At 36.9% G+C, this 24,167-nt stretch overlaps 2 protein-coding genes, 1 long non-coding RNA gene and 1 other non-coding gene across 25 annotated transcripts in view; 2 read left to right on the top strand and 2 right to left on the bottom strand.

Annotated features, from left to right (window-relative positions):
- mecom (MDS1 and EVI1 complex locus) overlaps positions 1 to 541 on the bottom strand; it is a 148,559-nt gene extending 148,018 nt beyond the window's left edge. For all 12 annotated transcript variants that reach the window (XM_042413276.1, XM_042413284.1, XM_042413277.1 and 9 more), the window contains exon 1: positions 459 to 541. The gene's annotated coding sequence lies outside the window, so the exon portion shown is untranslated. The remainder of the gene's footprint in view (positions 1 to 458) is intronic.
- On the top strand, positions 79 to 13,730 carry LOC121898304. 11 transcript variants are annotated; one of them, XR_006096418.1, is made up of 7 exons: positions 79 to 206; positions 365 to 410; positions 6,446 to 6,505; positions 6,905 to 7,108; positions 7,432 to 7,679; positions 12,376 to 12,542; positions 12,925 to 13,730. It is a non-coding gene; the product is annotated as an uncharacterized LOC121898304 (long non-coding RNA). The 11 variants fall into 11 exon arrangements; XR_006096417.1 differs by having other exon boundaries at positions 7,419 to 7,679; XR_006096420.1 differs by having other exon boundaries at positions 80 to 206; positions 7,486 to 7,679.
- On the top strand, positions 946 to 1,018 carry trnav-aac. Its single transcript has one exon. It is a non-coding gene; the product is annotated as a tRNA-Val (tRNA).
- LOC121898303 (sodium channel subunit beta-4-like) lies at positions 11,128 to 18,059 on the bottom strand. Its single transcript, XM_042413297.1, has 5 exons — positions 17,361 to 18,059; positions 12,312 to 12,475; positions 11,908 to 12,127; positions 11,604 to 11,733; positions 11,128 to 11,403 (listed from the first exon to the last, which is right to left on the bottom strand). Exons 1-4 carry the CDS (start codon positions 17,452 to 17,454, stop codon positions 11,609 to 11,611), a joined length of 603 nt encoding a protein of 200 aa, XP_042269231.1. The 5' UTR covers positions 17,455 to 18,059; the 3' UTR covers positions 11,128 to 11,403; positions 11,604 to 11,608.
- Between the last annotated feature and the right edge of the window lie 6,108 nt (positions 18,060 to 24,167).

The following is a 24,167-nucleotide window of genomic DNA, read 5'->3' as shown; positions in this document are numbered from 1 at the left end:
CTGTGTTGCGTAGTTTATCGCTAGCTTACGTAGACCTGCCCAATGTTAGCGCACCTGTCCCAATTTGAACAAGTTCGGGTTCAGTTCGTCCAATCAGAAACTGTGATGTCACTCAGCCACTGTCCTCCAGTGCACATGGCCTTCCGGTCTCGACGAAAAAGGTGAAATTTTTTTATTGGTTTTTAAGGCAAGGTAGTGTTTTTGAGGTATGTTTCTAAATCTGTCCATCTTCCATATATTCTGTGTCAGAGTTTTTGGGAGAATGAGCCTAGTTTAAATTGACAATGATTTCACCTCTTTTTACTAGCATACAGGCTAATGTGGCTAATGTAAGACTGAACATGAAGCATGTGCTTATTTTCAGCGTACCAGGAGGAAGGTGGAGAACCGGTAACAGGAAGAGTGCTACGGTGTGTTTTTATTTGTTCGCTCTTCATTTGTCTTGCACTTTAACTTACCCGCGCTATCGTGTGTCTTCTTAAAAGTCCTGGAGCAGACTGACGAAGAGCTACCCAACTGTGAGTGGGTGTGTAAATGTAAGCTTATTAGCCTTTTAAGACACTGTAAGCACGGGTTCGTGTCCCGTCTCCAACCTAAATCTAACCACACCTTATTATGGTAACGTTAGGTTAGGATAGTTGCAACACGTAGTGAACGTTTAAAAGCATTATTAGCCAGCGCCTGTTGCATATTGCTGCATTAACGTTATGTTTGACATGTGTTTTTTGCATAGTGTTGGCTGTTAACTACAGTGCAGACTGGAGTCCTACATACATGAAAACGTATGGAAACGACTCAGTTCTGCCATTGTTGACCCAACTTTTTGTAGTCATAATGCAACTGTGACTCGACCTACCAGCCCCACAACCATATTTAAATGTGTTAGCAAGTTGGGTTTACTTAAGAGGGAAAATAAAACAAACGTACTTTTCAAAGGCACAATCAGTTCCCGTAGTGTAGTGGTTATCACGTTCGCCTAACACGCGAAAGGTCCTCGGTTCGAAACCGGGCGGGAACACTGTTTTCGTTTTTTTATCATCATTTTTTATTTTATTTTATGAGGGTTTGTTTTTGTCATGTAAGGTTCAAATGTCGTCAAACTGAAACCACTGACTTACTTATCTTACTGACTTCAAAGGCAGGATACATTTTTTGTGGTATACATATATATAGTCATGGAAACAATCAACAAACTCTATTTCATCATATTTGAGGGAAGAAATTCAAATTGTGTGCAGCAACACTAAAATATCACGAAAAATAAGTAAAATCTGTAGACTGAAAATATATTGTCTGCAGAGAATTAAAACGGCAGAAACCAATACATTGCACCTCTATAAAACCCCCACAAGATGGCTGTAATGAGCAAAACAAAAATAATCTGAAAGCCATATGGCCTTTATTTTTAGGCATACATGTTGAGTTGATGATTAATTTAACCACCCAGGCATCCTTTTTGTGCCCTGGTTGTCTAACCCAGTGGTTCCCAACCTGGGGGTCGGGACCCCCACAAGTGCTCAGGAGATGACAGGACAGGATAGGATACAGACAAAAACATATTTTGGACACACAAAATTGTGATTTTTTTTTCTTTTCAAGCTTTCTTCTAATTTCTGCTTTATTTCTTTTGGATTTCTGTATTTTACTTCCTCAAGCCTCTAAAAGTTATTTAGATAAAAACAAAATAAGTCCTCTTTCTAGAGCTGCAAGGTTAGTAGATTAATCGATCAGTCAGTCATCAGAAGATTAAAGCAGGGAGGCAGAGAGCAGACGTCAGACTCTTGGCTTGGCAGCATGAGTTTCAGCTGCTCTGGCAGTAAGAACAATACCAACTCTAAGGAATCATAGTGGTCAATCAGAATTCCTGAGACTTAATTTTAGTTCATTTTAGTGAATTTTTACAATAACACTACAACTGTAACTCTCTGTAACTATTTAATGCTCACTATAACTGTCATTTGGGAGTGATTTGATAAAAGATCTATGTTTGCACAAATTGTTGCATGTATCCTTTTCCTAATAGATTTAGTGTAAACTTACACATATGCACAACCCCTTATTAAATGTAGATAAAATACAAAATGGGCACAGGGATTAAAATGCCTTGTACTTATAAACAGTCTAAATTGGAGCACTGTCTAAAGCAACTAGCAACAATTTCAACGCTATGTATAATCATATATTGTTTTAACTGTGAAAATTCTACCAATTATTTAGCACTCGGGTGCTTAAAATAATAGTATCTGCCCTAGGTTTAATTTAAAAAAAATTCATCATGCAGTCATTTCAATCTGAAACAAAATGCAATAAGTGTACATTGAAATTATGTTTCATCAGCTTCCACGTGAGGGAAGATTATTTAATGTGTCAGGCATTTACCACTGGGTGGCAGTTACACTGAATTTACTGTGCTGTATTGCACCACTGCAGAGGAGCATCCTTCACTGTATATACAAACTCAGTACTGCAGCAATCACAGCAACCAGTTAACCCACCTCAAGCCTCATGTAATGTTTACGACAGATACTTTTTGTATTAAGGCAAGTCTGGTCAGAATCTATAAAGGGGCTTATGTTAGAAAACAAAAATCATATAAAAGATTGTTTATAAAAGTTATGAAAGTTTAAAATGAAACAGCCAATGCTTTTGGCAGTTTCACAACCCTGTACTATTTCATGGACGTACTGTATGAAGGCAAAATCTAGATCAAAACTGCTTTTATACATTACATCAGATCGTATTATTTAATGTGGCAGGCATAAACCTGGCCTTCATCAAAACAGAACAGTATTTTAACATCTTCCTCACATAACTGTTGTGGTTTTTGCTGGCCATGTAGATATAGATGGAGCTTTTCACCTTGTCAGTAGTTTTACTTCAGGGATAAGATGTATATTGACAGAGCAAGTCAGAGTGGAGAGCGAGCCTCCTGACTCTGTTAATTGCAGGTTGAACTCCAGAGAATATAAAAGTCAAGTCAGAGATCATACAAAAATGAATGGGGTGGTTATCAAACACTTGTGACAAATATATGTAATGGAGGCAAGATATTTTACAGCTAAACACTAAACTTTATTGTATAAAATGACATCAGTGCACTGAAACAGTAAACTTCTCTGGGAATTTAATAATTATAAATAACAATAAATAAAAAACACAGAACGAAAAAAATGTATGTATATATTAAACTTGAACTGAGAAAGGATCAACTTTACATAAAATGCTGCCTATATAATTAAAAAGGAATATATATATTTCTTTGTCACAAGTGTTTGATAACCAGCCCATTCATTTTTGTATGCTACACAGGAAATTTGTTTTTCTGTCTCTCATGTGACTTCACTGTCGCACACAAAGTTAGGAAATTTGTGTGTGCGTATCTCAGACTTTGTGAAACCTCACTGTTGAAATGCACAAATTTTAATCATACATACACAAAATATTTCTACAGCTACAAAAACTTTTTACAAGTGCAAATTATATGTGTACAAAACATTTTCACACATACACATAATTTTTCTTTAGCTACAAAACATTTTTACACGTGCAAATTATTTCAGTGTGCACAAAACTTTTTCACATATGCACAAAATATTTCTACAGCTGTAAAACTTTATTACACATTCACAAACCATTTCACAAGCTCCAAATATTAATGACCCTTCTTTGCTTCCATAAGGGAGGACCATTTCAGCAATTTGTGCTGTTCTTCAGTTGACATCATGGCAGTTCATAAATTATGGCAATCCATCATGGCATCAAAGTGAGTGAGTGTGTTCCCCCTGGTCATGTTTCATGGGGTCCAAGTTTGACATAGAGTTGTGGATTACAGCTGCATGAATTCCAAACCAAGAATCAAAAGTAGTGTCTCTCATTAGGAACCTGTCAACATAAAATCATGAAATGACTGACTGCAAAACATCCATACAATCACATTATTCCTTCTTTCTCTTAATACTTACATTTTCTGACTGAACGTCTGAACAACATATCTGTTAGTTCAATCTACAATATCTGTAAAAATATCTAAATAGAGGTCTAAATCATGCCCCCCCCCCGCCTCACACAAACACACAGTTCACTGGGTTCTTTATGCTCTTTCCAAAATCGTTTACAAACTTCAGTGTTTCACAACTCGCAACTAATGAGAACAAGTTTGCTGGCCTGTGCTCCCTCTCGACCTTTTTGCCCCAGATACTCCTCTCCTCTTGCTTCCTTTTCCTCCCCTCATCCCTTCCTCTTTAATCGCTCTGCCCTGGTGTCTCACCCCCCCCAGTGCTCCCTCTCCTCTCCTCTCATCTGCCCTGCACAAACCCTTTCCTGGCTTTTTTGACAGTTCAAATGAATGAACAGTATACGCATAATATGATGAATGAAATATATATACAGTATGCATTTTTATATAAATTAATAATGGTTAAATATATATGTGATCTGATGAATGAATTAATCCTTAAATGAAGGACTGAATAACTAATGACAAAAAGGAAAAAAAGTTTTTGATTATTTAATTAGAAAAATGGCTCTCAAAAAAAATCCTCATTTTAAAGAAAATACTTTTTTTTTTAATTTGAAAAGGGACAATGTACATTACACATACATGTAAGTTATACTGTATGATGAAAGAAAAACATATTACACTATTATCAAGACAAAATTGATATCACTACAATATTTGTTTTTACTGAAGATGTTTGGCTGAATGGGGTTTTTTTCACATATTTGCTTGAGATGTCCAAACTTATGTCTAGAGCTTCAACAATTGGTTGATTAATTGATTAGTCAGAAAACAGAAAATTGATCTGCAGCCAATTGTGAATTTCTTTGTGTTTCGGACTGCTAGTCAAACAAAAAATACATTTGAAGACGCCACGTAGGGCTGTAGGAAATTATTATGGGCATTTTCACTATTTTCTGATATGTTATGGACAAAATGATTAATCAAACAGATATTCTGCAGATTAATAGATAATGAAAACAATCATTAGTTGCAGCCCTACTTGTGTCCAAGACATTTCACCTCACTAGATCAGATATCAGCATTAAAGCACAATATCATTGAATTTTCAGCCAATATAAACCTCAGCGCCAAGATTTCCTCGTGTTGCTCCCCAAGAAGTGGCCTTTAAAAGATGAAGGCTCTGCCCTGTCCTGCCCTGCTCAGACTCTCTCTGTGAGAATGTGACCCTATGCTGATTAATCTGTTTTTAGCTGTTTGGCCCCCTGCCAACGCCACAGGCCCACGCTGTCTCTCTCTCTGGTTTTTATTCTGTCATTTCTTTCAGAGTTGGACACTTCCTAGGGAAGGCAGATTGCCCTCTCCTTTTCACTCGCTCCCTGATATAAAACATTACTCTTCAACACAAGGGTTTTCTATTCTTGTCCTAATAGATATATGTACAGTACCAGTCAAAAGTTTGGACACACTTTCTCATTCAAGTGAATGGGAAGGTATATCCAAACTTTTGACTGGTACTGTACTTATTCGACAAAAAAAATATGACTCTACGGATCTCTATTCTGTTTTCTGGTTCAACACTATTTAGAGTGTTTTATTCTAACTCATGGTGATTACATTAGTTGTTTTTTATTACATACTCTCATTAACAATTATTGGCATTTAATTGACTCTTAACCAGAGCAACTAGCCACCTTGCCTCCCTCTCCCTCTCTATGCCCCCCATCACACACATCCTCTACATCTTTATCACTCTTTCCCTCTCCCTGTCTCAATCTCTCACTCGCCCTCCTTCCCTCCTCTCCTCACTGTCTCTGTAGCACTAATAAGCTGAACATTGCATTACAGTTTCCATTCATCCATGGCTCTCTGATCTTCTCTGTGTGAATCTGTGAGTCTTGTGGTGCCTGCTGGCCAAGCAGCCCTGAAAGCTAGAGGCTAATACTCGCCAGTCACGGCTGGCTGCTTAACTGTAGAATATGTCCACCTTACTAATTGTTTTGACTGTCCCAGTGTCACTACAGTTGTGGAGGAGATGAAAGCCTTGAATTTGTGTTTAGTAATTATAATAGTGACCATTTTCACAGAGTGGAACAGGGCTATGGAGCACAAAAAATGACATAAGCATAAATAAAATAAGTACATGCAGAAATAAATGCTTAAATACATTAATAAAAAACAAATAGATTTTGGTAATTCTCCACATTTATATAAATCTTTTATTTAGGCTATTTCTGTATTTCTGCATTTATTTATTTATGCATTTCTTCATTTTTTTTTTTAAATTTACTGTACGTAAGCGGTCCTAAAAATGAGTCTAAAGCCAGATTGGTTACAGAGCAGTGATAGTTTTGGCTCTACTACTGCTGCCTTAGCTTGACGGTGGCTCTCAAAGCTCCATATGAAGCAGCCGACAAGCCGAGTGACCGCAGCAGTTTCTGAAGGAGGACGCTAATTTACGTTTTCATTCTTACATTTTTAAACCAGTGAGGAGCTGCTGTTGACTGTTCTCACAGATACTGATGGATCTTCTTTACTTTTTGTTTGGTAAGTGTATCATTGTCATCAGCTAACCTGTTAGCTAGCTAGCCTTCTGTAAAATTCACAGTCTGGTAGGACCACAATTATTTGTATATATATTAGATTTTGATTTGGCAAGACTGTACTCAATACTCAGTATTTAACCCACAAAATTTTATTTTAATGTAAATATTAAAATTATCTGCCAGCCATAGTTATTGCAAAGCTTTGTAATTACCATATAAACTACTAGACAGTCAAGAGGACAGACAGTGATGAAATGTCTGTTCAGCATCATTTTATGAACTTTAGTGAAGTTTATTGTGATGTGACAATAATAATCATACAGAACAAAGGAGGAAAGTTAGTTATCTTTTGTATTTCAGTGGTCACATATACTTACACTGATTGTGATTGTCTTTACAGAAGCAGCCTGTGCCACAGTACAGTTCAGAAGTCGAAGACACCTCCAGCCTGAACAGCAGATCCTCTACTCTACATGTCCACTCTGCCAAAGCGTGTGTGGTCTTCATCAGTCATTACGATGCAGCTTTGCCCCTTACTGTTGATTGACAGAAGTATAACACAAGATGTTCCAAAGGGATGCCAATTTTGCAAAGAGAGCTTGAGGTAACAATAAGTATTTTTTAGCATATAACATATGTTTGTGCGTTGCAGCATCTACTGATATGATCTGTCTTTGTCCACCGACACACACTACATGTACAAACAAAAAGAATATTTGTGATGACGATTGCAGTGTTTTAAGCTCAGCAATGTCTTCACATAGAGAGCTTCTCTTACTAAAAGCCTGCTCGTATTGTTAAGACAGATGATGATGATGTCATTCATGCTGCATTCCTATTGGTTGGTTAGTAGACATAGGTCATAGCAGCAGTCACATTGTGAAATGGTTATCCTAAATTTCTGACACTGTCAGAATTTTTCCCCAGGCTATCTTTGGTCGCAAGACCGTAACAATGGCCATCTTTGAACCTCTCTCACAGTGCGACGTAGGACCACCATTTTGGAGCCATGACCAAAGATATCGCCATGTTTCTTTCACATTGGTCATCTTCTGTCTGGGATAGCCCAAAATCGCACAGTGTATACTACTGTTAAAGAGTTTAAGTGTCTAATTATTCCTTTTATCACAGTGCAAGCCAGTGATGATCACCAATCCATCTGTTCTCAATTGGAGGTATTACTGTTGTTGTTGTTGCAAATGTTTTGTGTCTGATTTGTTAGGCTACTTCCTTTTCATTTTAATTTACACACAAGTCTTGTGACATTGGGAAGAACCAAGCCACAGAAGTATTATTTCATAAAACACACAGACCAGAAATGCCTGGAAATGTAAGGTTTTTGCACATGTAGCAATATTATGTAGAAAATAAATACCAAATTAATCAATCTTATATCTGAAAGTTGTAAATTCTTAATACATTGATCTTAGTCTCTACTTTGAGGAATGTGCACTGACAAAAACCAGATGATAAATGAAACATTTATTGAACACCCAAGGGATAGGGATGAATAGGGAACAAATGAGCATATACGCATATATACAAATACAATCAATGTATGAATGAGGAAATTAAATTAACAAGTTATTGCAGACAGAATGAATGAATGAAATCAAGGGTGAACAAAAACAAGTCGAAAGTGCAATGAGGGGGCAAATAGTTCTACATAAAGCTAATCAAAAAAAAAATGTAGAATCTAGCTCTTTGCATCAACTCTAAAACAGAAAACGCATGGATGGTGGTTAGTTTCCTACTGTTTCCATAGTGATGGAGGGCTGATGACGAGGCAAATTGCCCGGAGAGTGCCAAGCATGGTGAGACAGACTCTGTGATCTTCAGGTTGCTGAGGTGACAGCCAGATGAGAACCGCTCTAGGTTAAGTGAAGCACTCTGGTTCAACACTGGATAGGCTCAGACTAGCTGAGACTACATATTAAACACACAGGAGGGTTTTGTATTTTCGGTCTTGATGCATTCAGTTGCAGGCTGTAGAGATCGATGCTGGAGCTCTAACCTACAAAAAGGTTTGTGGAAAAGTCTTGAAAACAGTCTTTGCAGACTTGGAGGATGCAACTCCAATAAACTATGAAACAACGAGGCTTGAGCGCCTAAAGTGAAAAAGAATAGTAGTGAAATAGCAATAGTACGTAAAAAATTAAACTAGGCTACACGATAAAAGTAGGAGATCACAAAAATAATATTCAGATTGCAAACGTTGTGTGATGGCTAAACTGATACTTGTCTTTGCAGTCTTGAGTTTTTTTCTGGAGCTTTCAGGTCTCAGCAAAAGTGAAAAAGACAACGCCTGAAACACAATGAACGGGCCATAACAACTGGCAAGGCCAAGAGAAAACAGAAGAAGTCAAAACAAAGAGTTTTATAGTTTTTATATATATATATAAAATACACTTTTTATAGTCTAGTAAGTGTGTTTTGGAAGAAAGAGGCACTCTTTCTGAGGGGATGTTTCAATTACTAATTAATTTCTTTGTGCGAAGAGAAAAACTGTCCTTTCAACTAAAAGGGCAATCATTTTTTTCCTAACCTAAATAGGGTTAATATTTGAAGGCTATGCGCTTGCAATTGTATACTCACTCATTTTTGTCATCAATGTTGACGTATCATGAAAACCAGTGGGAAAATACTTAGAAATTGCATAATATTGATTAACCAAATAAATACAGAATAAAATAAATGAACCATCATTTTTGTAATCTGTAGCCAAAACTGTGTTGCAGTGGAAGACATTTAAGGTCTACAAGATCCTAGCAATCAAGCTAGGAATCAAGATAGGAAGCTAGCAATCATAGCTAAATAATACACTTGATGGTTAATATCAACTAAATCAATGCAATAATGGTATGTTACTTACATCATTGTCTTAGAAAGTTGTTACCGAAATGGTTACTAGGTGGCAATGTAAATTAACAGGTTTTTGAAGCAGATTTTGAATAACTTCAGAATAACTAAAGGATTCTGAATAACTAAAGGATTCTGAAACACAATAAAGGTTAACAATGGTTAGACAAGTCAAGATACATATATTTACATATTTTAGTAGGCATTTCTGACTATTTAGATACTCATTGTGAATAAAAAGAGAGACATTTAGAAAGGAATATGGGCTTATCCATAAATTTATCACCCTAGATATAGTGTGTGTGAGTAGAAGAAGAGAGGATGAACTCCAGGTTGGTCCAGTCTGTCTGGAAAAAGAACAATGTCGTTATTTCCAAAATGATCCAATTCCTTTCGTGGCTGGTGGGAAAGGCTGGCTCTTTTGTTCTGTTCATGTTCTTGATATTTTTTATACCTTGACATCAGAGGTCATTGTGTATGTGTGTGTTCTCTTGTATACACACTAATAGACTGTTAGACTAAAACACCATAATGTTTGTGAAAGAATCTAGCTTCCTATTATGTTCCTTGGTTCATCCACTATACATGACAACACTGATATTGAGAAGAGAAAAAAAAGGAAATCATAAACCCATTCTAGCTAGTACACGAGTTAGTTCCAGCTGCCTTCAACAAGCACATTGTCCCACCAGAACAACCAATTAAAGCGTTCTTATTTGTGGGCTTGACAGAGCTGCCACTGTTCTATACATCCTGAGAGTCTGTGAATGAATATGGCACTGATGATTATAGGTAAACTATACACACAGAGAGGGGCCGTGCAGGAGAAACACACCAGAGCAGAGGATAGACATGTTCACTGCTAGCTTCTCATTGCTTACAGGAAGCCTTTCTGTCTGTTTACACATATTTTGAGGACATATTTGGTCAAAGAAGGCACATTTTTATTCTATTGTACCTATGCAGTATCATGAAATCTGTAACCTATAAAGCTGTATCCTATAATAAAGTTCTCTGGATTTTATTGTGAGAACAAGACCGTTTTCCATAGTGCACCTACACATGCTGTGCTTAATAACCTTCACACCTGTAACTAGAGCTGCAACTAATTATCTTCATTATCAATTAAGCAATTATTCTCTCAATTAATCGTTAATCCTATAAAATTACATTAAAAAGTGTAGAGCTGCAATGATTAATCAATTAGTCAATAGACAGAAAATTAATCATTTATTTTGATAATCAATTAATAGTTTTCAGTAATTGTATAAGGAGAAAAAAAGTAAAAATCATCTGGTTCCATAGCTTGTTTTGTCCAAAACACAAAAGGTATTCAATTTCCTATCATAGAAGACTAAAAAAAACCTGTACATATTCACATTTAATAAACTAAAGCCAATTAACTTTTTGGCATTTTTGCTTAAAAAGGTACTTACACAATTATCAGTATTGTTGTCTAACAATTCTCTCAAACCACCAATAGATTTGCTTATCCTTTCAGCTCTACATGTAACACAATACAACACAATAGCACTGCAGAAAAACTATCATGATAAATTGAATTTAGCATAATGTATCTGCTTAGGAATTGAGAATTACCTGCTGTCAATTTTGATGTCCATCACATTAAAATAAATTGAAATAGGAAGTCAAACATGATCTCCAAGGAGGGAGAAGGACCAAAGCTGAGTTGTGCTGATTCAATTGATAAATAGTTGGCCACTCACAAACACACATGAAAACACATAGAGTTATATTTAAGGATGATTGTTAGTAGCACAAATGTATTATCAACTACCCTAATATTAGTCTATCTGTCTGTATAGTTCTCAGTCTTCGCAATGTTGCAGTACACATCAAACACTGAACTGCAAGACACCTCACAGAAGGTGACTGATAGAGCCAGATAACTGTACAAAATGGACAAATATAACAAACTAAGCCTGATAAATGTAGGCTGTCCCTTTGTTGTCAGCTTTGGCTCCTGAAAGTCCATTTTCTGTATTATCATTCCCTGAGGAGCTCACCAGGCACTCTTTACTGCAGGGAATAGAGAAACCAAAGGTTAAAATGTACACCCATAAAAAGAGGAACATGAGAGTGATAAAGGCTGTATAAACTGCAAGGCATTCACATTACCCACAGAGCCCCAAATAATAACCTTGTGTTAGACATACATTCAAAATAATAATTATTTTACTGAAACACATGTTCATCACCATCTTCAGGGATCCACTCACTTCTTCTAATCATCCTTCAGCTGGAAGTGAATCACCAAGGCCTTTATACCCATGACAATGATAACTAAGCCAATGACTCCGCCCAGCACTGAGACAATGATGACTGTCAAAGTATTGTCAACCTCTTTCACTGAAAAGAGGGAGAGAGGGAAATACATCGGTAGGGAGAAAGAAAAGCACAGAGAGATGCAGAGAAAGCTTCTTTGTCTGTCTCAGGGTATAAGCACTGTCAAAGGGTTAGATTAGATAAAGTTAGGTATTGTTGGGTACCAGGTGTATACAAATGTGTGCATGTGTCACATACTTTGGTCCACCACTATAAGAGTGAAGATAGCACTGTGGTTGTGGCCCTTCTCTTTTGGGTTTCTGGCGAAACAGGTGTATTCTCCCTCATCTTCAAAGGTGATGTTCCACAGTAGGATGGAGATGTTGTTGCTCTCTGAGGAGCCAACAAACTCCACACGATCTTGGTACACATGCACCCAGGGCACCTCTCCATCGTCAGGAATTACTGCGTCGCACAACTACATACATGTACACAGAAATAGTCATTAGGTATATCTGCATATGCAAATAAATCTAGAACATGAAAATATTGGACATTTGTGTGTTTGTTTGTGCAAGATATGCATGTTGCTTCTGCTTGTGTGTGTGTGTGTGTGTGTGTGTGTGTGTGTGTGTGTGTGTGTGTGTGTGTGTACACTGTACCTTGTATTTGGTTCCATTGTCATTAAACTGCCAGTTGAAGTAGAGGTTTTTAATGCCAATACAGGAGGAGTAGATGCAGGGTAACAGGACTGTGGAGCCATTCATTGCTTCAATTGAGGACACTCTCCCTGTAGACACCACCAGTCCACCAACACTCCATGGACCTGGACAGAGGAAGAGAGAGAAAGAGATATTGTCCAGCTAGGACTGCTGTAAAAGATGATGCTGCTAGTGAGTCATGGCAGTTACTTTATGCACAGTTCATGAAAGATTGTGTTACAGGTGGAGAGTGTGACCTTAAATACTGCATTACAGTCAGGCTTCATTCAGACTGAAGGTAAAAATGGTCCAAGGGTCTTGGTTTGATTTGTCAGTTGATGACCCAGATGAAGGCTTGTGGCTTGATGAAGCCGAAACATGTTGATCTCACAATTTATACTACAAGCATTGCTGAAGTTTACACCTCTTCATACATAATTCGTCTGCTGGGACTCTGATGCTGCTGGGAATAGTGAAGTTTCTTCCACTTTGGGATTTGGGAAAGTCTTTGTAGTCATAACTCATAAAGCAAGTTCTGTGCAAAATATAATGACATGATTTATTCTGTTTCCAGGAAATCCTTCCTCTCATTCAGAGCCAAACAGCAGTTCTAGCAGTTCTATCAGACCAGTTGACTTCCCCCAACCACCCATGACTTTTGTACAGTCCCATTATAATAGTACACTGCCAGTGATTGTAGATAGGGGTCCTGCAGAGGGGAAATGTGGAAAATATGTTGATGACGGTAGATGTCATAGAGACTATAACCCCAGGACCTCAATGAGTAATTGTCTTCCAATGGTTCTTATAATGAATTTTTAGAATGTGTTTTCGCTCTATACATATACTTTTAGCTCTATACATATAATGTACCTCTTTATACTTTTTTTATACTAACAATAAAGTTGTTCTTCATACTGTGCTGTTTGCTACATATGATCTTTGTAAGTATTTACAGCATTCCATAACTCATAAGTCACCAATGTAGTAGTACATTTATAGTACTACTATAAATGTACTACTACCTTTATAGTAGTACTATAAATGTAGTAGTACTACATTTATAGTACTACTATAAATGTAGTACCCTCAATACTAGAAACACTAGTGCTTGCCTTCTACTGGTTTTGGCTTGAATACCTCAAAAACCTGAGTACAGATTCAGACTTGATTTAGACTTGTTTTCCACTTCCCTACTCATTTTAAAAAGATGAAAGAAAAACACAAAGTGTGAGCGAGAGAGAGAGAGACCAGCGGTGGTCGAGTGAACTAGAGAGTGAATGAAGAGAGGGAGCGGCCCTGGCGAGAACAAAGGAGTGAATCTGAGAAATAAAATGTTATTTTCTGATTGTTTCACAGTGGTGACATTCTATTGCACAAATAAACACGTCCAAACCTCTGCACAACCCTGCAGGATGGTGCCACATTGCTGAATTTGGTGTGAATGCAGCCTTACATGTAACCTAGGTGTATGAATGTTACTAAAATAAAGTTTACTTTGTTTCACCATTGTCATATTACAATTATTAAACCTACATAGCCAAATTATAGATACATTACCTCATTGCTATGCATCTTGCAAACAGCTCACTTGCTTCCAAAACAAATGCATGTGCTAGCCAGATAAAGATTTTTACGAAGCAGTGGTGCTCATGGGAAATGCAGTTTTCATTCTGGGAAACACTACCGCTTTTGTCCACAGGGGCCACCAAAATCAACACAGAATGAAAGTTCCGTAGAACTCTAAGTAAAGGCACAGCTCAAGGATGCCCTTTATCACCCTCCATGTTTGCATTACCAATCAAATCTTTGGCTCAAAAAATTAGTTAGTTTAGTTAGTTAGTTTATTTGTTCATGATTTTTTACTCTTTTTAAGTAATGTAAACACATCAATTACATATGTAATTGAAATTATGACAGCATTTTCTAAACTATCTTTTTTGTTTTTTTTAAAAGATTTTTTTATTTGGTCTAATAAAGGTTACAAATTAAGGAGAAAATTATTGCATTATCCTCGAGAGGAAGGAGGCCTAAACCTTGCCAATTTGGAGCTTTATCATAACAAAGCTCAAATGTTTTATATTGACCACATAATTAACAATAAAAATGAGGAACTGTGGATAGAAATTGAAAATCATCAGTTACAGCCTAATAGTTTGCTTCTAGCTCTCTTCTCCAAGCTGGGGAAAAAATGAAAAAAATACAAGGTCAAGAAATAGAAATCCCCAAACATATAGATATTTAGAATAACTCATCAATAACTATTCAAAAAGCCCGACTACACTGGGATGTGGAATTCGGAAATTATTGGATATTATAAACCATAACTCAGTACTTTCATTTCAGGAACTAAAGAAGAAAATATAGACTGAAAGACATATGATTTTTTAAGTATTTACAATTGAAAAATTGGATAACAGAAAGCTTTGAGCTTGGAAATAGAGATTCAACTGAGATAGGAGAAATTCTAAATAAAATGGATAAAAAGATGGAAAACATCCAACACTTCAGAAATGGAAAACATTAATGAAATATTACTTGTGTTTTGAAAGGACAGTGTCGGAGGTAAGCGACAAAGAAAAAAAAACTTCACAAGATATAGAGCTCAATTTATGAAGCTCTGTAGATTGAGTGGAGGTGCGAAATCACCCAACATTCAGAAATTTTAAGGAACCCTGTGTGTGTGTGTGAGTGTACGCGTGTGTGTGTGTGTGTGTGTGTGTGTGTGTGTGTGTGTGTGTGTGTGTGTGTGTGTGTGTGTGCGCGCGCATGTGTGATAAGTATGTATATGTTTGTGGGTGGGGATGCAATATTACCTGTGATGACAACCATATGTGACTGTATTGTACTTGCAGATGAGCAACTCAAACGGGGTCAAATCATGAAATTTGATTTCTTAAAGAAATGACGTTATGATATGGATGACCAAAGCCAAAGAAACTGGATGGCTATCCATTGAACAGAATTCTTTGACAGGGATATCATTGTCTGTGCTTCCCTTTCTTGACCAAAGGGCTCAGAAGAAGATAAAAATAGACAATATATGGGTTAAACACACGCTAAAGATTTGGAACACTATACAAAAACAAATAAAAGGCTCTGTGGCTTTATCAAGGGTAATGCCTATTTTGGGAAACTTTGATTTTCTCCCATCATTGACAGACTTGGCATTTAGGAGATGGGCAGAAAAGGGTCTGGTCAGCATTGACCAATTGTTTGAAAACAACACACTAAGATCATTTTCACAACTCCAGGAAAAATTTGATCTACCTACAAATGACCTGTTTAGATTCATGCAGATAAGAAGTTACCTCACTAGACACACAGACTGGGATAGTATAAAAAGAGATCCAATGGAGGTTGAAAGGTATTTTATAGAGATTTCTCAACATAACGTATCATCAAAACATCAAGTGTCAAATATCTACATGAATCTTTTGAAAGACACTTCAGACAATACCTTACATATTAAAAGTGAGTGGGAATTAGAACTCATTGCAATTATAGAAGATGAAGCTTTGGAAAATATATGTTTAGCAAGTCATAAAGGGATTGGGAGCCAAATGTGGAAAGAATTTGACTGGAAAGTGAAATTGAGATTTTTCAGAACACCTCTCAAGGTGTCAAAGTTTTCAAGTAATACCCCCAACACTTGCTGGAGGAACTGTGGCATGGTTGGGGATCATGCCCACATATTCTGGGACTGCCCAGTGATAGAAACTTTTTGGAAACACATTAAAGAAGAATTGGACACTGTCTTCGGAGTTGATATCCCTCTTGACCCCTTAATTTTCTTACTGGAGAAGATACCAGAAAACTTGCTCTCTAAGGACCAATGCTATATGTTACATATTCTGTTAATGACTGCGAAGAAAATGATTACTGTTAATTGGATGCAGCCATGTGCACCCACAAAAGCTCAATGGATACAGAAGATTAAGCAGATACATACCATGGAAAATATGACTGCTATTTTACAGTTTAAAGTACCACTATTCATAAGAAGATGGGCCCCAGTCATTCTGGGACTGAAATTATGCTAACACCTTAAATGTAATGTACAATTCTATATCATCTACTTTGACCCTGCACAACCAAGAATTGCAGTATAACATTTAATGACAAGGTGACCTTTTTGTTTGTCTGTTTTGTTTTTTGTTTTTTGTTGTTGTCTCAGTTGGTCTAATTGGTTTTGTTTTTGTTTTTATTTGTCTGTTTGTTTGTAGCCTCCTATGGGAGGGTTAGGTTGTGTATATTTGTATTGAATGTATGTCTGTGTTTGTATTGCCTGCAAGTTCGATAAAGGCAATAAAGTTCAAAAAAAAAAAAAGTAATGACGTTTATGTAACAAGTTGAAATATTTAATCTATTATATTCAGACGCTTACTCACTCGATAAAAATAGAGATAAAAAAAATTAACTTGAACCAAAGGTTTTTCATAATTGTCTTTTTCTATCTATTGTATTAATTTTTTCCCCTTGAAAATTTCACCTTATTAAGTTCATGCATGAAGAAGATCATTTAGACAGCCAGTCACTAATCCAGCGCAGCAACCTGATAGTCAACATGTTCAAGTCCAGATGAGCCGAGGGTCAGATTTTATTGACCTTTATGCCCCCAGTACAGCAACAAGTAAACATCACATGTGAAATGACCACACATTTTAACCTGCAGGTGTAGGAAGAGAACAAGGTGAGCTAGATGAGACAGGGGAGCTGAAGCAGAAACGATAGAACAGCAGATGTTGGTGTGGAGTAATAAAAAAGGTATGGATTTACTGTGACAGCAGTGAACCACCCACCCTGACCGGCATAAAACACTGAAACAATGACAGCAAAAGAGGGAAGGGTAGAGGACATGTTATAACGTATAGACAAATAGGGGGATTCACCCAACCACACACGGGCATGAAGAAGATAGAAGTACAATATTATGGTGTAATGTAGAGATACAGTGGAAGAAAGTGGAATGACAGGGCGGCTAAAGGTATAGAGTGAAATATAACTCACCGAGCAGCAGTGCAACTGCCAGACCAGCATGAAGTAGATCCCCTGATCTCAGCCGTCTGGAGACACTCGAACCAGTGCTGTCCACTGACGCCATGACACCACCTGTCTGTCTGTCTGTCTGTCTGTCTGTCTGTCTGAGTTCTTGTTTGTCTCTCTGTATGTACAGAATGTGTGTCTTTATCAATCTGTGTCCCTGTCTGTCAGGGTTCAATCGATGCAAATATATGTGTCTGTTTGTCTTATGTGTCTATGGAGCAGGATGGGACACTGAACTGTACAGCTGAAGGCAGAGTGAAGTTCTGCTCTCAGTCCCTCCCTCTTCTCTCCTCCTCTGCACTCTGTCCCATAAATGAACAAAGGGAGGAAATTCAAAGAGAGCAAGATCAATTCCTTCAGGGAGCTCTCTCCCGCCTCATTCCCCTGCTCAACAGCCAAGGAAAGCAAAGTAAAAGACAGTCTGAACTGCAGTAGTTGAATGAAGAGAAACTTTCACAGATATTTTTTTTGCTATTTTCTGACATTTTGTGAACAAAATGATTATCCCATCAATCAAGACAGTAATAGGTAAGTTAACTGGTAGACAATGCAACATGTGATGACGATTTTAAGGGGTCACAGGCCAAAAAGGTTGGGAACCACTGTTCTAACCCATTGACTGACTTAAAATCAGTACAGTTAGCTTATCAGTGACTTTAAAAAGACATCAGTTATTAGGATTTCAATTCCAGTATAATTTTACAAGTAACAAAATCAGTGGATCTCAAATACAGTGTAGCCCAAGTAGGTCTATGACCAAGAGTGTGAAATCTTAAAATATCTGATTATCCACATTTATGCCATCTGTCATGCACAGCATGACATGACATGACATGACATGGCAACCAAAAAAAATGCAAGCCTTATCTGACTTAAAATAGTCATTCAGAATAGCAATATGCATCAGCTATTGCTAAAGTATATACAAATAAGTTCCTGTGTTTTTAACACATAAGAAGATTTGTCTTCAACATCAAAATTTCGATTTTTTTTTTTTTGCATTCTATGTCACCTTACTTACCTTCCTCAGCCAAGGCTAACATTGAAGTTCTGATGGGTACAGAAGCTTTGCAACTTTGAAAACTTTTTCCTTTTTGTGCAATTGTAGTTTCTGCTCTAGCATTCAGTGAAGGTACATTAACAGAAAACAAAGTATTTTTGAGCATTTGGCTGTTCTTCCATGTGCTGTATTCCCCATAAGAACACATTTGGCCATCTAGCAACAGATGGAAAGAATTATGCTGATTGCTCAATGTAACTGATGTTAGTTAATAGGATGGTGGAACTAGCTTGGCTACTACAAACCGCTAGGGAACAGTTGTGATTTTTGACAAGCTAAATCAAATTTTCAGGAATCAAATAACATTGAATTATTGCCAATTCAATTAAATGGCCAGTGTAACTCAAAACATCTCAATCAAATGTTTGGGTTATTTTCCTAGTAAGAATCATTATGGTGCAAGTATTGATTGGTACTCTACAATATTTGTGTCAACCAATATCAATTTCTTCTTTGTCTGTTTCCCTGTAGCTTATTTTTTTAAGTCATATACTGTATCCATTTATCAATATAACACGTACAGAAAATATCTATTTCAAATAAAGTGCTTGCACTCTTAATCAGCTTTTGAGTTGAATGGATGAAGTAACATTCTCTAAAGTTGGATAAAGAAAGAGAGAGACTCAACAGTGCTCTGGGAATTTCAACCAACATTTTATTTCCATTATGTATTTTTTTTTAACAAGTCAAAAGTTTGAGGTGCATAGTCATGAAGGGAGCATGAGCAACATGGTCACAAACACAGACAAACAGCTGAACATTCAGAAGAAAGTTGATCCAAGAAAGCTGGGGTTGCAGATTTGTTTTACTTGTGTGCATGTGTTGAATGGACTATGCTGACTTAGGCAAAATATTGGAATTTTCGCTTGTACGTTGTTAATATAAAACACTATAATTTGAATAATGTCAGTGGCCTTGGATAGCTTTAGATATAAATGTTCATCATGTCAAAATTCTCACAATGAAAACCGTTGTGTTTGTGCCAAAATAAGAACATATTGCTCCTTTTTCATCGCATTTCATTTATCATCCCCTTGGGTCAGAATTGCAGTGAAGGTAACTTTTCTGCTGAACTACACCGGCATATGATCAGTGATTTGATCTATTGATCTGAGTGGAATGTGGGAAGCAGAGAGCAGACGTCAGACTCTTGGCTTGGCAGTGTGAGTTTCAGCTGCTAGAAATACAGAAGTAGTACAGAGCAATATCATATACAATTTAGTACTGAAATGCCATTAATACAACAGTAAATAGTAATACAACATATTTTAGTGGTGTAAGTGTACTATATGAGTTGTGTGTCATTGTAATAATGTTGTAACAACAGCAGACATGAGACTCCTGGATTGGCAGTATGAGTTTCAGCCGCTCTGGCAGTAAGAACAATACTAACTCTAAGGAATCATAGTGGTCAATCAGAACTCCCAAGACTTTATTTTAGTGAATAATGTTACAATAACACTACAACTGTAACTCTCTGTAACTATTTAATGCTCACTATAACTGTCATTTGGGAGTGATTTGATAAAAGATCCATGTTTGTACAAATTGTTGCATGTATCCTTTTCCTAATAGATTTAGTGTAAACTTACACATACGCACAACCCCTTATTAAATGTAGATAAAATACCCAATGGGTACAGGGATTAAAATGACGTGTATTTATAAACGATCTAACAAGGAGCACTGTCTAAAACAACTAGCAACAATTTCAACACCATGTATACGCATATATTTTAACTGTGAAAATTCTAGCAATTATTTTATCACTCAGTTGCAGTCTGCTCTAGTTTTAACTGACTTTTTTTTTTTCATCATGCAGTCATTTCAGTTTGGAACAAAATGCAATAAGTGCATGTTGAAATAATGTGTTTCATAAGCTTCAACTAGAGGGAAGATTATTTAATGTGACAGGCATTTACCACTGGGTGGCAGTCACACTGCATTTACTGTGCTGTATTGCACCACTGCAGAGGAACATCCTTCACTGTATATACTAACTCGGTACTGCAGCAATCACAGCAACCAGTTAACCCACCTCAAGCCTCATGTAATGTTTATGACAGATACTTTTCGTATTGAGACAAGCCTGGTCAGAATCTATACAGGGGCTTATGTGAGAAAACAAAAATCATGTTGATAAATGTTAAAATAAAGCAGCCAGTGCTTTTGGTGGTTTCAGAACCCTGTACTATTTCATGGGGGTACTGTATGAAGGCAACATCTAGATCAAAACTGCTTTTATACATTACATCAGATCGTATTATTTTATGTGGCAAGCATAAACCTGGTCTTCATCAAAACAGAACAGCATTTTTACATCTTCCTCACATAACTGTTTTCTGTTGTTGTTTCACTTCAGGGATAAGATGTATATTGACAGAGCAAGTCAGAGAGGAGAGGAAGCCTCCTGACTCTGTTAACGGCAGGTTGAACTCCAGAGAATATAAAAATCAAGTCAGAGATCATAGAAAAATGAATGGGGACAAAACAATGGGAACTGTGGCCACAAACAGACTTGTTGGTGAGTTATGCATCACTGTCCCTACATGAAACCACCTATGTGTTATGCTATATCATGAGTAAAGGTATGGGGTAGGGAAAGTACACTAAAAGAAAGGTTGACTCTACAATATTGCTTTTCCCTACAGGAAGACTTTGGATGTATGTTCCCTTTACAGAGGGATCTGCACAAGACTGATTAGACAAGGAATATTTGTGTGTGTGTGTGTGTGTGTGTGTGTGTGTGTGTGCGTGTGTGTGTGCGTGTGTGTAGTGCTTCCTTATGTCCATAACATTCACAGTTTTACAACACAACAAGGATACTTCTAACACTGCACAGATAGTTACAATGTTAGCAGTTATTACAGTTTTCTCACAATAGTACATCACAAATCAATCACTACTTCAGTTCCATGGAGATAGATCTGTCTTGATCCCATTTACACCCAGCAATAAAATTCCAATTGAAACAGGCAATTTTCAATTGAAGTGGCACAATTTACACTGGGTTGTTTCATCCTTCTGAAATATCTGCATTACAGTGTATCTGTATATTGATTAAAATCTGATTCCCTGAACCAATTTACACACATGTCTGAGATGTATTATATCCGGATGGAATTCAAGTGTTAATGCATCCATCTCTCAAAGCCACTCATGACAACCAAAAAGTCCTCTCAATGCATAACATCAAACAATGTTGACTACCAGGATCCACTCCAAAGAAAAAATGGCAAAGTGTAGGTACATATATGATGACACAGTAACAATGTTTGCTATGGCTGCAACAAGGGTTGCTGTTATAGTAAACAGAACAATACTATACATTTATGAAAGGAGAAACAACAAAGGACCTTGGTTCTCTTGAATGGCATTTTGTAGGTGTGTAAATGCAGTCAGATTTCAGTCAGTCTCTGTCGCTGCTATCATACTATTTAATGTAATTGTAGTGTGATTAAATCATACTAAATCAAGATTCAGTCTACGTATATACAAGTTTCATGAAATAACTAGGTGCATATGGGCCACTATGTACACAAGAACATTAGGACATTTTCATAAATTTCCCATAACCAGCCCTGACTGAGAACTTGTGTTCAGTTTTCAAAAATTTATAAGAATATTGCTGTCTTTAAGCCTTTTAGATTTTTTGTGTCCCTGGTTACATAACTCAGGGTTTATTCATATTAGGATAGGTTTGAACATTCCATTACAGATGTGGGTTATCAGAAATTTATCGTAGAGTTGTCCTTGGTCAGTGAAAGGGAGAGGTCAGAGCTGTTTTATAATGTAACTTGGAGGTCTAGCTCTTCTTGATATATCTTCCATCTACTCAGGGAATTTTATGCCAAGCCTAAATGGGAGCTAATATATATTGATCCAATGCAGATAAATCTGTCTAATGTAGATATATGAACTGAATGTCAATACATTAGTCCAACTGAGATACATTAGTACAGTGTAGATACATACATTGGTACAATGACCAGTGCCTTGGACAGGCAGAGTTTCCATCACAGCCAGTCCAGACACACCTATAAAGTGCCTTATAACAGGTTATTGCATAATCTGTTGTCTGTCTTACTGCTTCCATTGAAAGCAAGAAGGGAAATACACTCCATCATGAGAGAGCAGCAGGCTGACAGAAGTGAACAGTTAGAAAAATAAAATGAAATCATGCCACAGAGTTCCACTTTTACGGTGAGACAACATGATGTCAGACAATGCTATAACCATTTTGACGCAGTGTTGTTGTCCAGTACTCAGTCAAACTTGACAAACACAACGTGAACATGTTTTTGGATAACCTTCATAATATATTATAAAATAATGATGACTTCCATGATTTCCTGTTTTGTGCAGCCACTCTGAACAGTGGTAAAGTGCTGTATTGTTTGTATGCAAGGCCAGTGTACTACACTCTGGTATTAAAGTGGCTCTTAGTATATGAGTACACGTGTAGGCGTGTGTGTATGTGCGTGTGTTTGTGTGCAGCTTTCAGCTGTCATAGCTATTCAAGCTATGTGTGAGGGTGTGACAGGTCATGTCTGCCAGCTTCACATAAGTGACCTCTTGTACTAAGAGTCACATGCAGGGTCTAGTTTCTAATGGACATCGTAGCACTAAGTTCATCCCTGTTGGCTTCTCAGGATGAAATAAAGAAGTGATATTATAAAGACTTTTGAATATTTTTCCTCTTTTAAAGAAAATGTGATTACTTCTTAAATGTTACAAGTTATATAATATGAGCACATTCTACCATTTACATTTCTATTTTTACTTTTTTGTTAATTTACTCTGAACAACTCCCAGCTCCCCCCTTTAATAAAAACAACACAGTTTTAGTGCTAAGACACCAGTTCTATTCAGAAACAAACAAACTTCTTACAATCTTAAGTGCCCAAAGTTTTTAGATACAGTTTTAGCTAGTAGTTGTAGGCTAATTTGAATTTTGAACTGAGCAAAACACTAAAAGTATTGGCTGGTTGTAGAGTCACACAGAAGAAGACAGTGGGCCAAGAAAACTGAACCACTGGCTTATTGAGATACCCACACATTCATTTAGTAATAACATATTGAATAGAATTTTTGTAATAAATTAAAATACATTTTTTGGACAATATTTAACATGTATTCCCTGACGGAGTCTTTACATTCTTTTGCAGTGATCTGTCCCAATGCTGTGGTACCTGTATTACTGAGGCAGTATCAATGGACTTGTTTGTACTATCTTGGCACAATTACAAATACATGTACTGTATTTGTACTGGATTGTTTAAGTGTTTTCCTAAGGTTATCACAGCAAATTTGTATTTTGAAGGTAGGCAGTTAGAGGCTGCATACAAGTGTTGAAATATGGAAGTGAACTGCTATCCGAAAAACTGCATATGTTGCTCTCCCCTCTTACAGTATATCCTGCTGATGTGCCATTGAGCAAAGTGCCTACATCTCAAACTCCTACCAGAGTTGTTCAACTGTATGATTCAAATTTAAAGGTACTTAAAAGTTGCAGTTGAGTTAGTGTAAAATGTCTTTCAGCCTTCCATCCCCATAAATACTAGAAGGCCATTACTCTAAAACAAGAGTCACCTTTCAGTCACCATGACACAGTTAAAGGGGTACGAAAACTTGTAGCAGTGTTGGGAGGTGCTCATCAAGTATTGACAGAGCTTCATTCAGTTGAGGTTGATGTGAAGGGTTAAATGGGA

Source organism: Thunnus maccoyii, chromosome 6 (assembly GCF_910596095.1).
Source record: "Thunnus maccoyii chromosome 6, fThuMac1.1, whole genome shotgun sequence".
Taxonomy (NCBI): domain Eukaryota; kingdom Metazoa; phylum Chordata; class Actinopteri; order Scombriformes; family Scombridae; genus Thunnus; species Thunnus maccoyii.
This window is presented reverse-complemented; position numbering and strand designations above follow the sequence as displayed.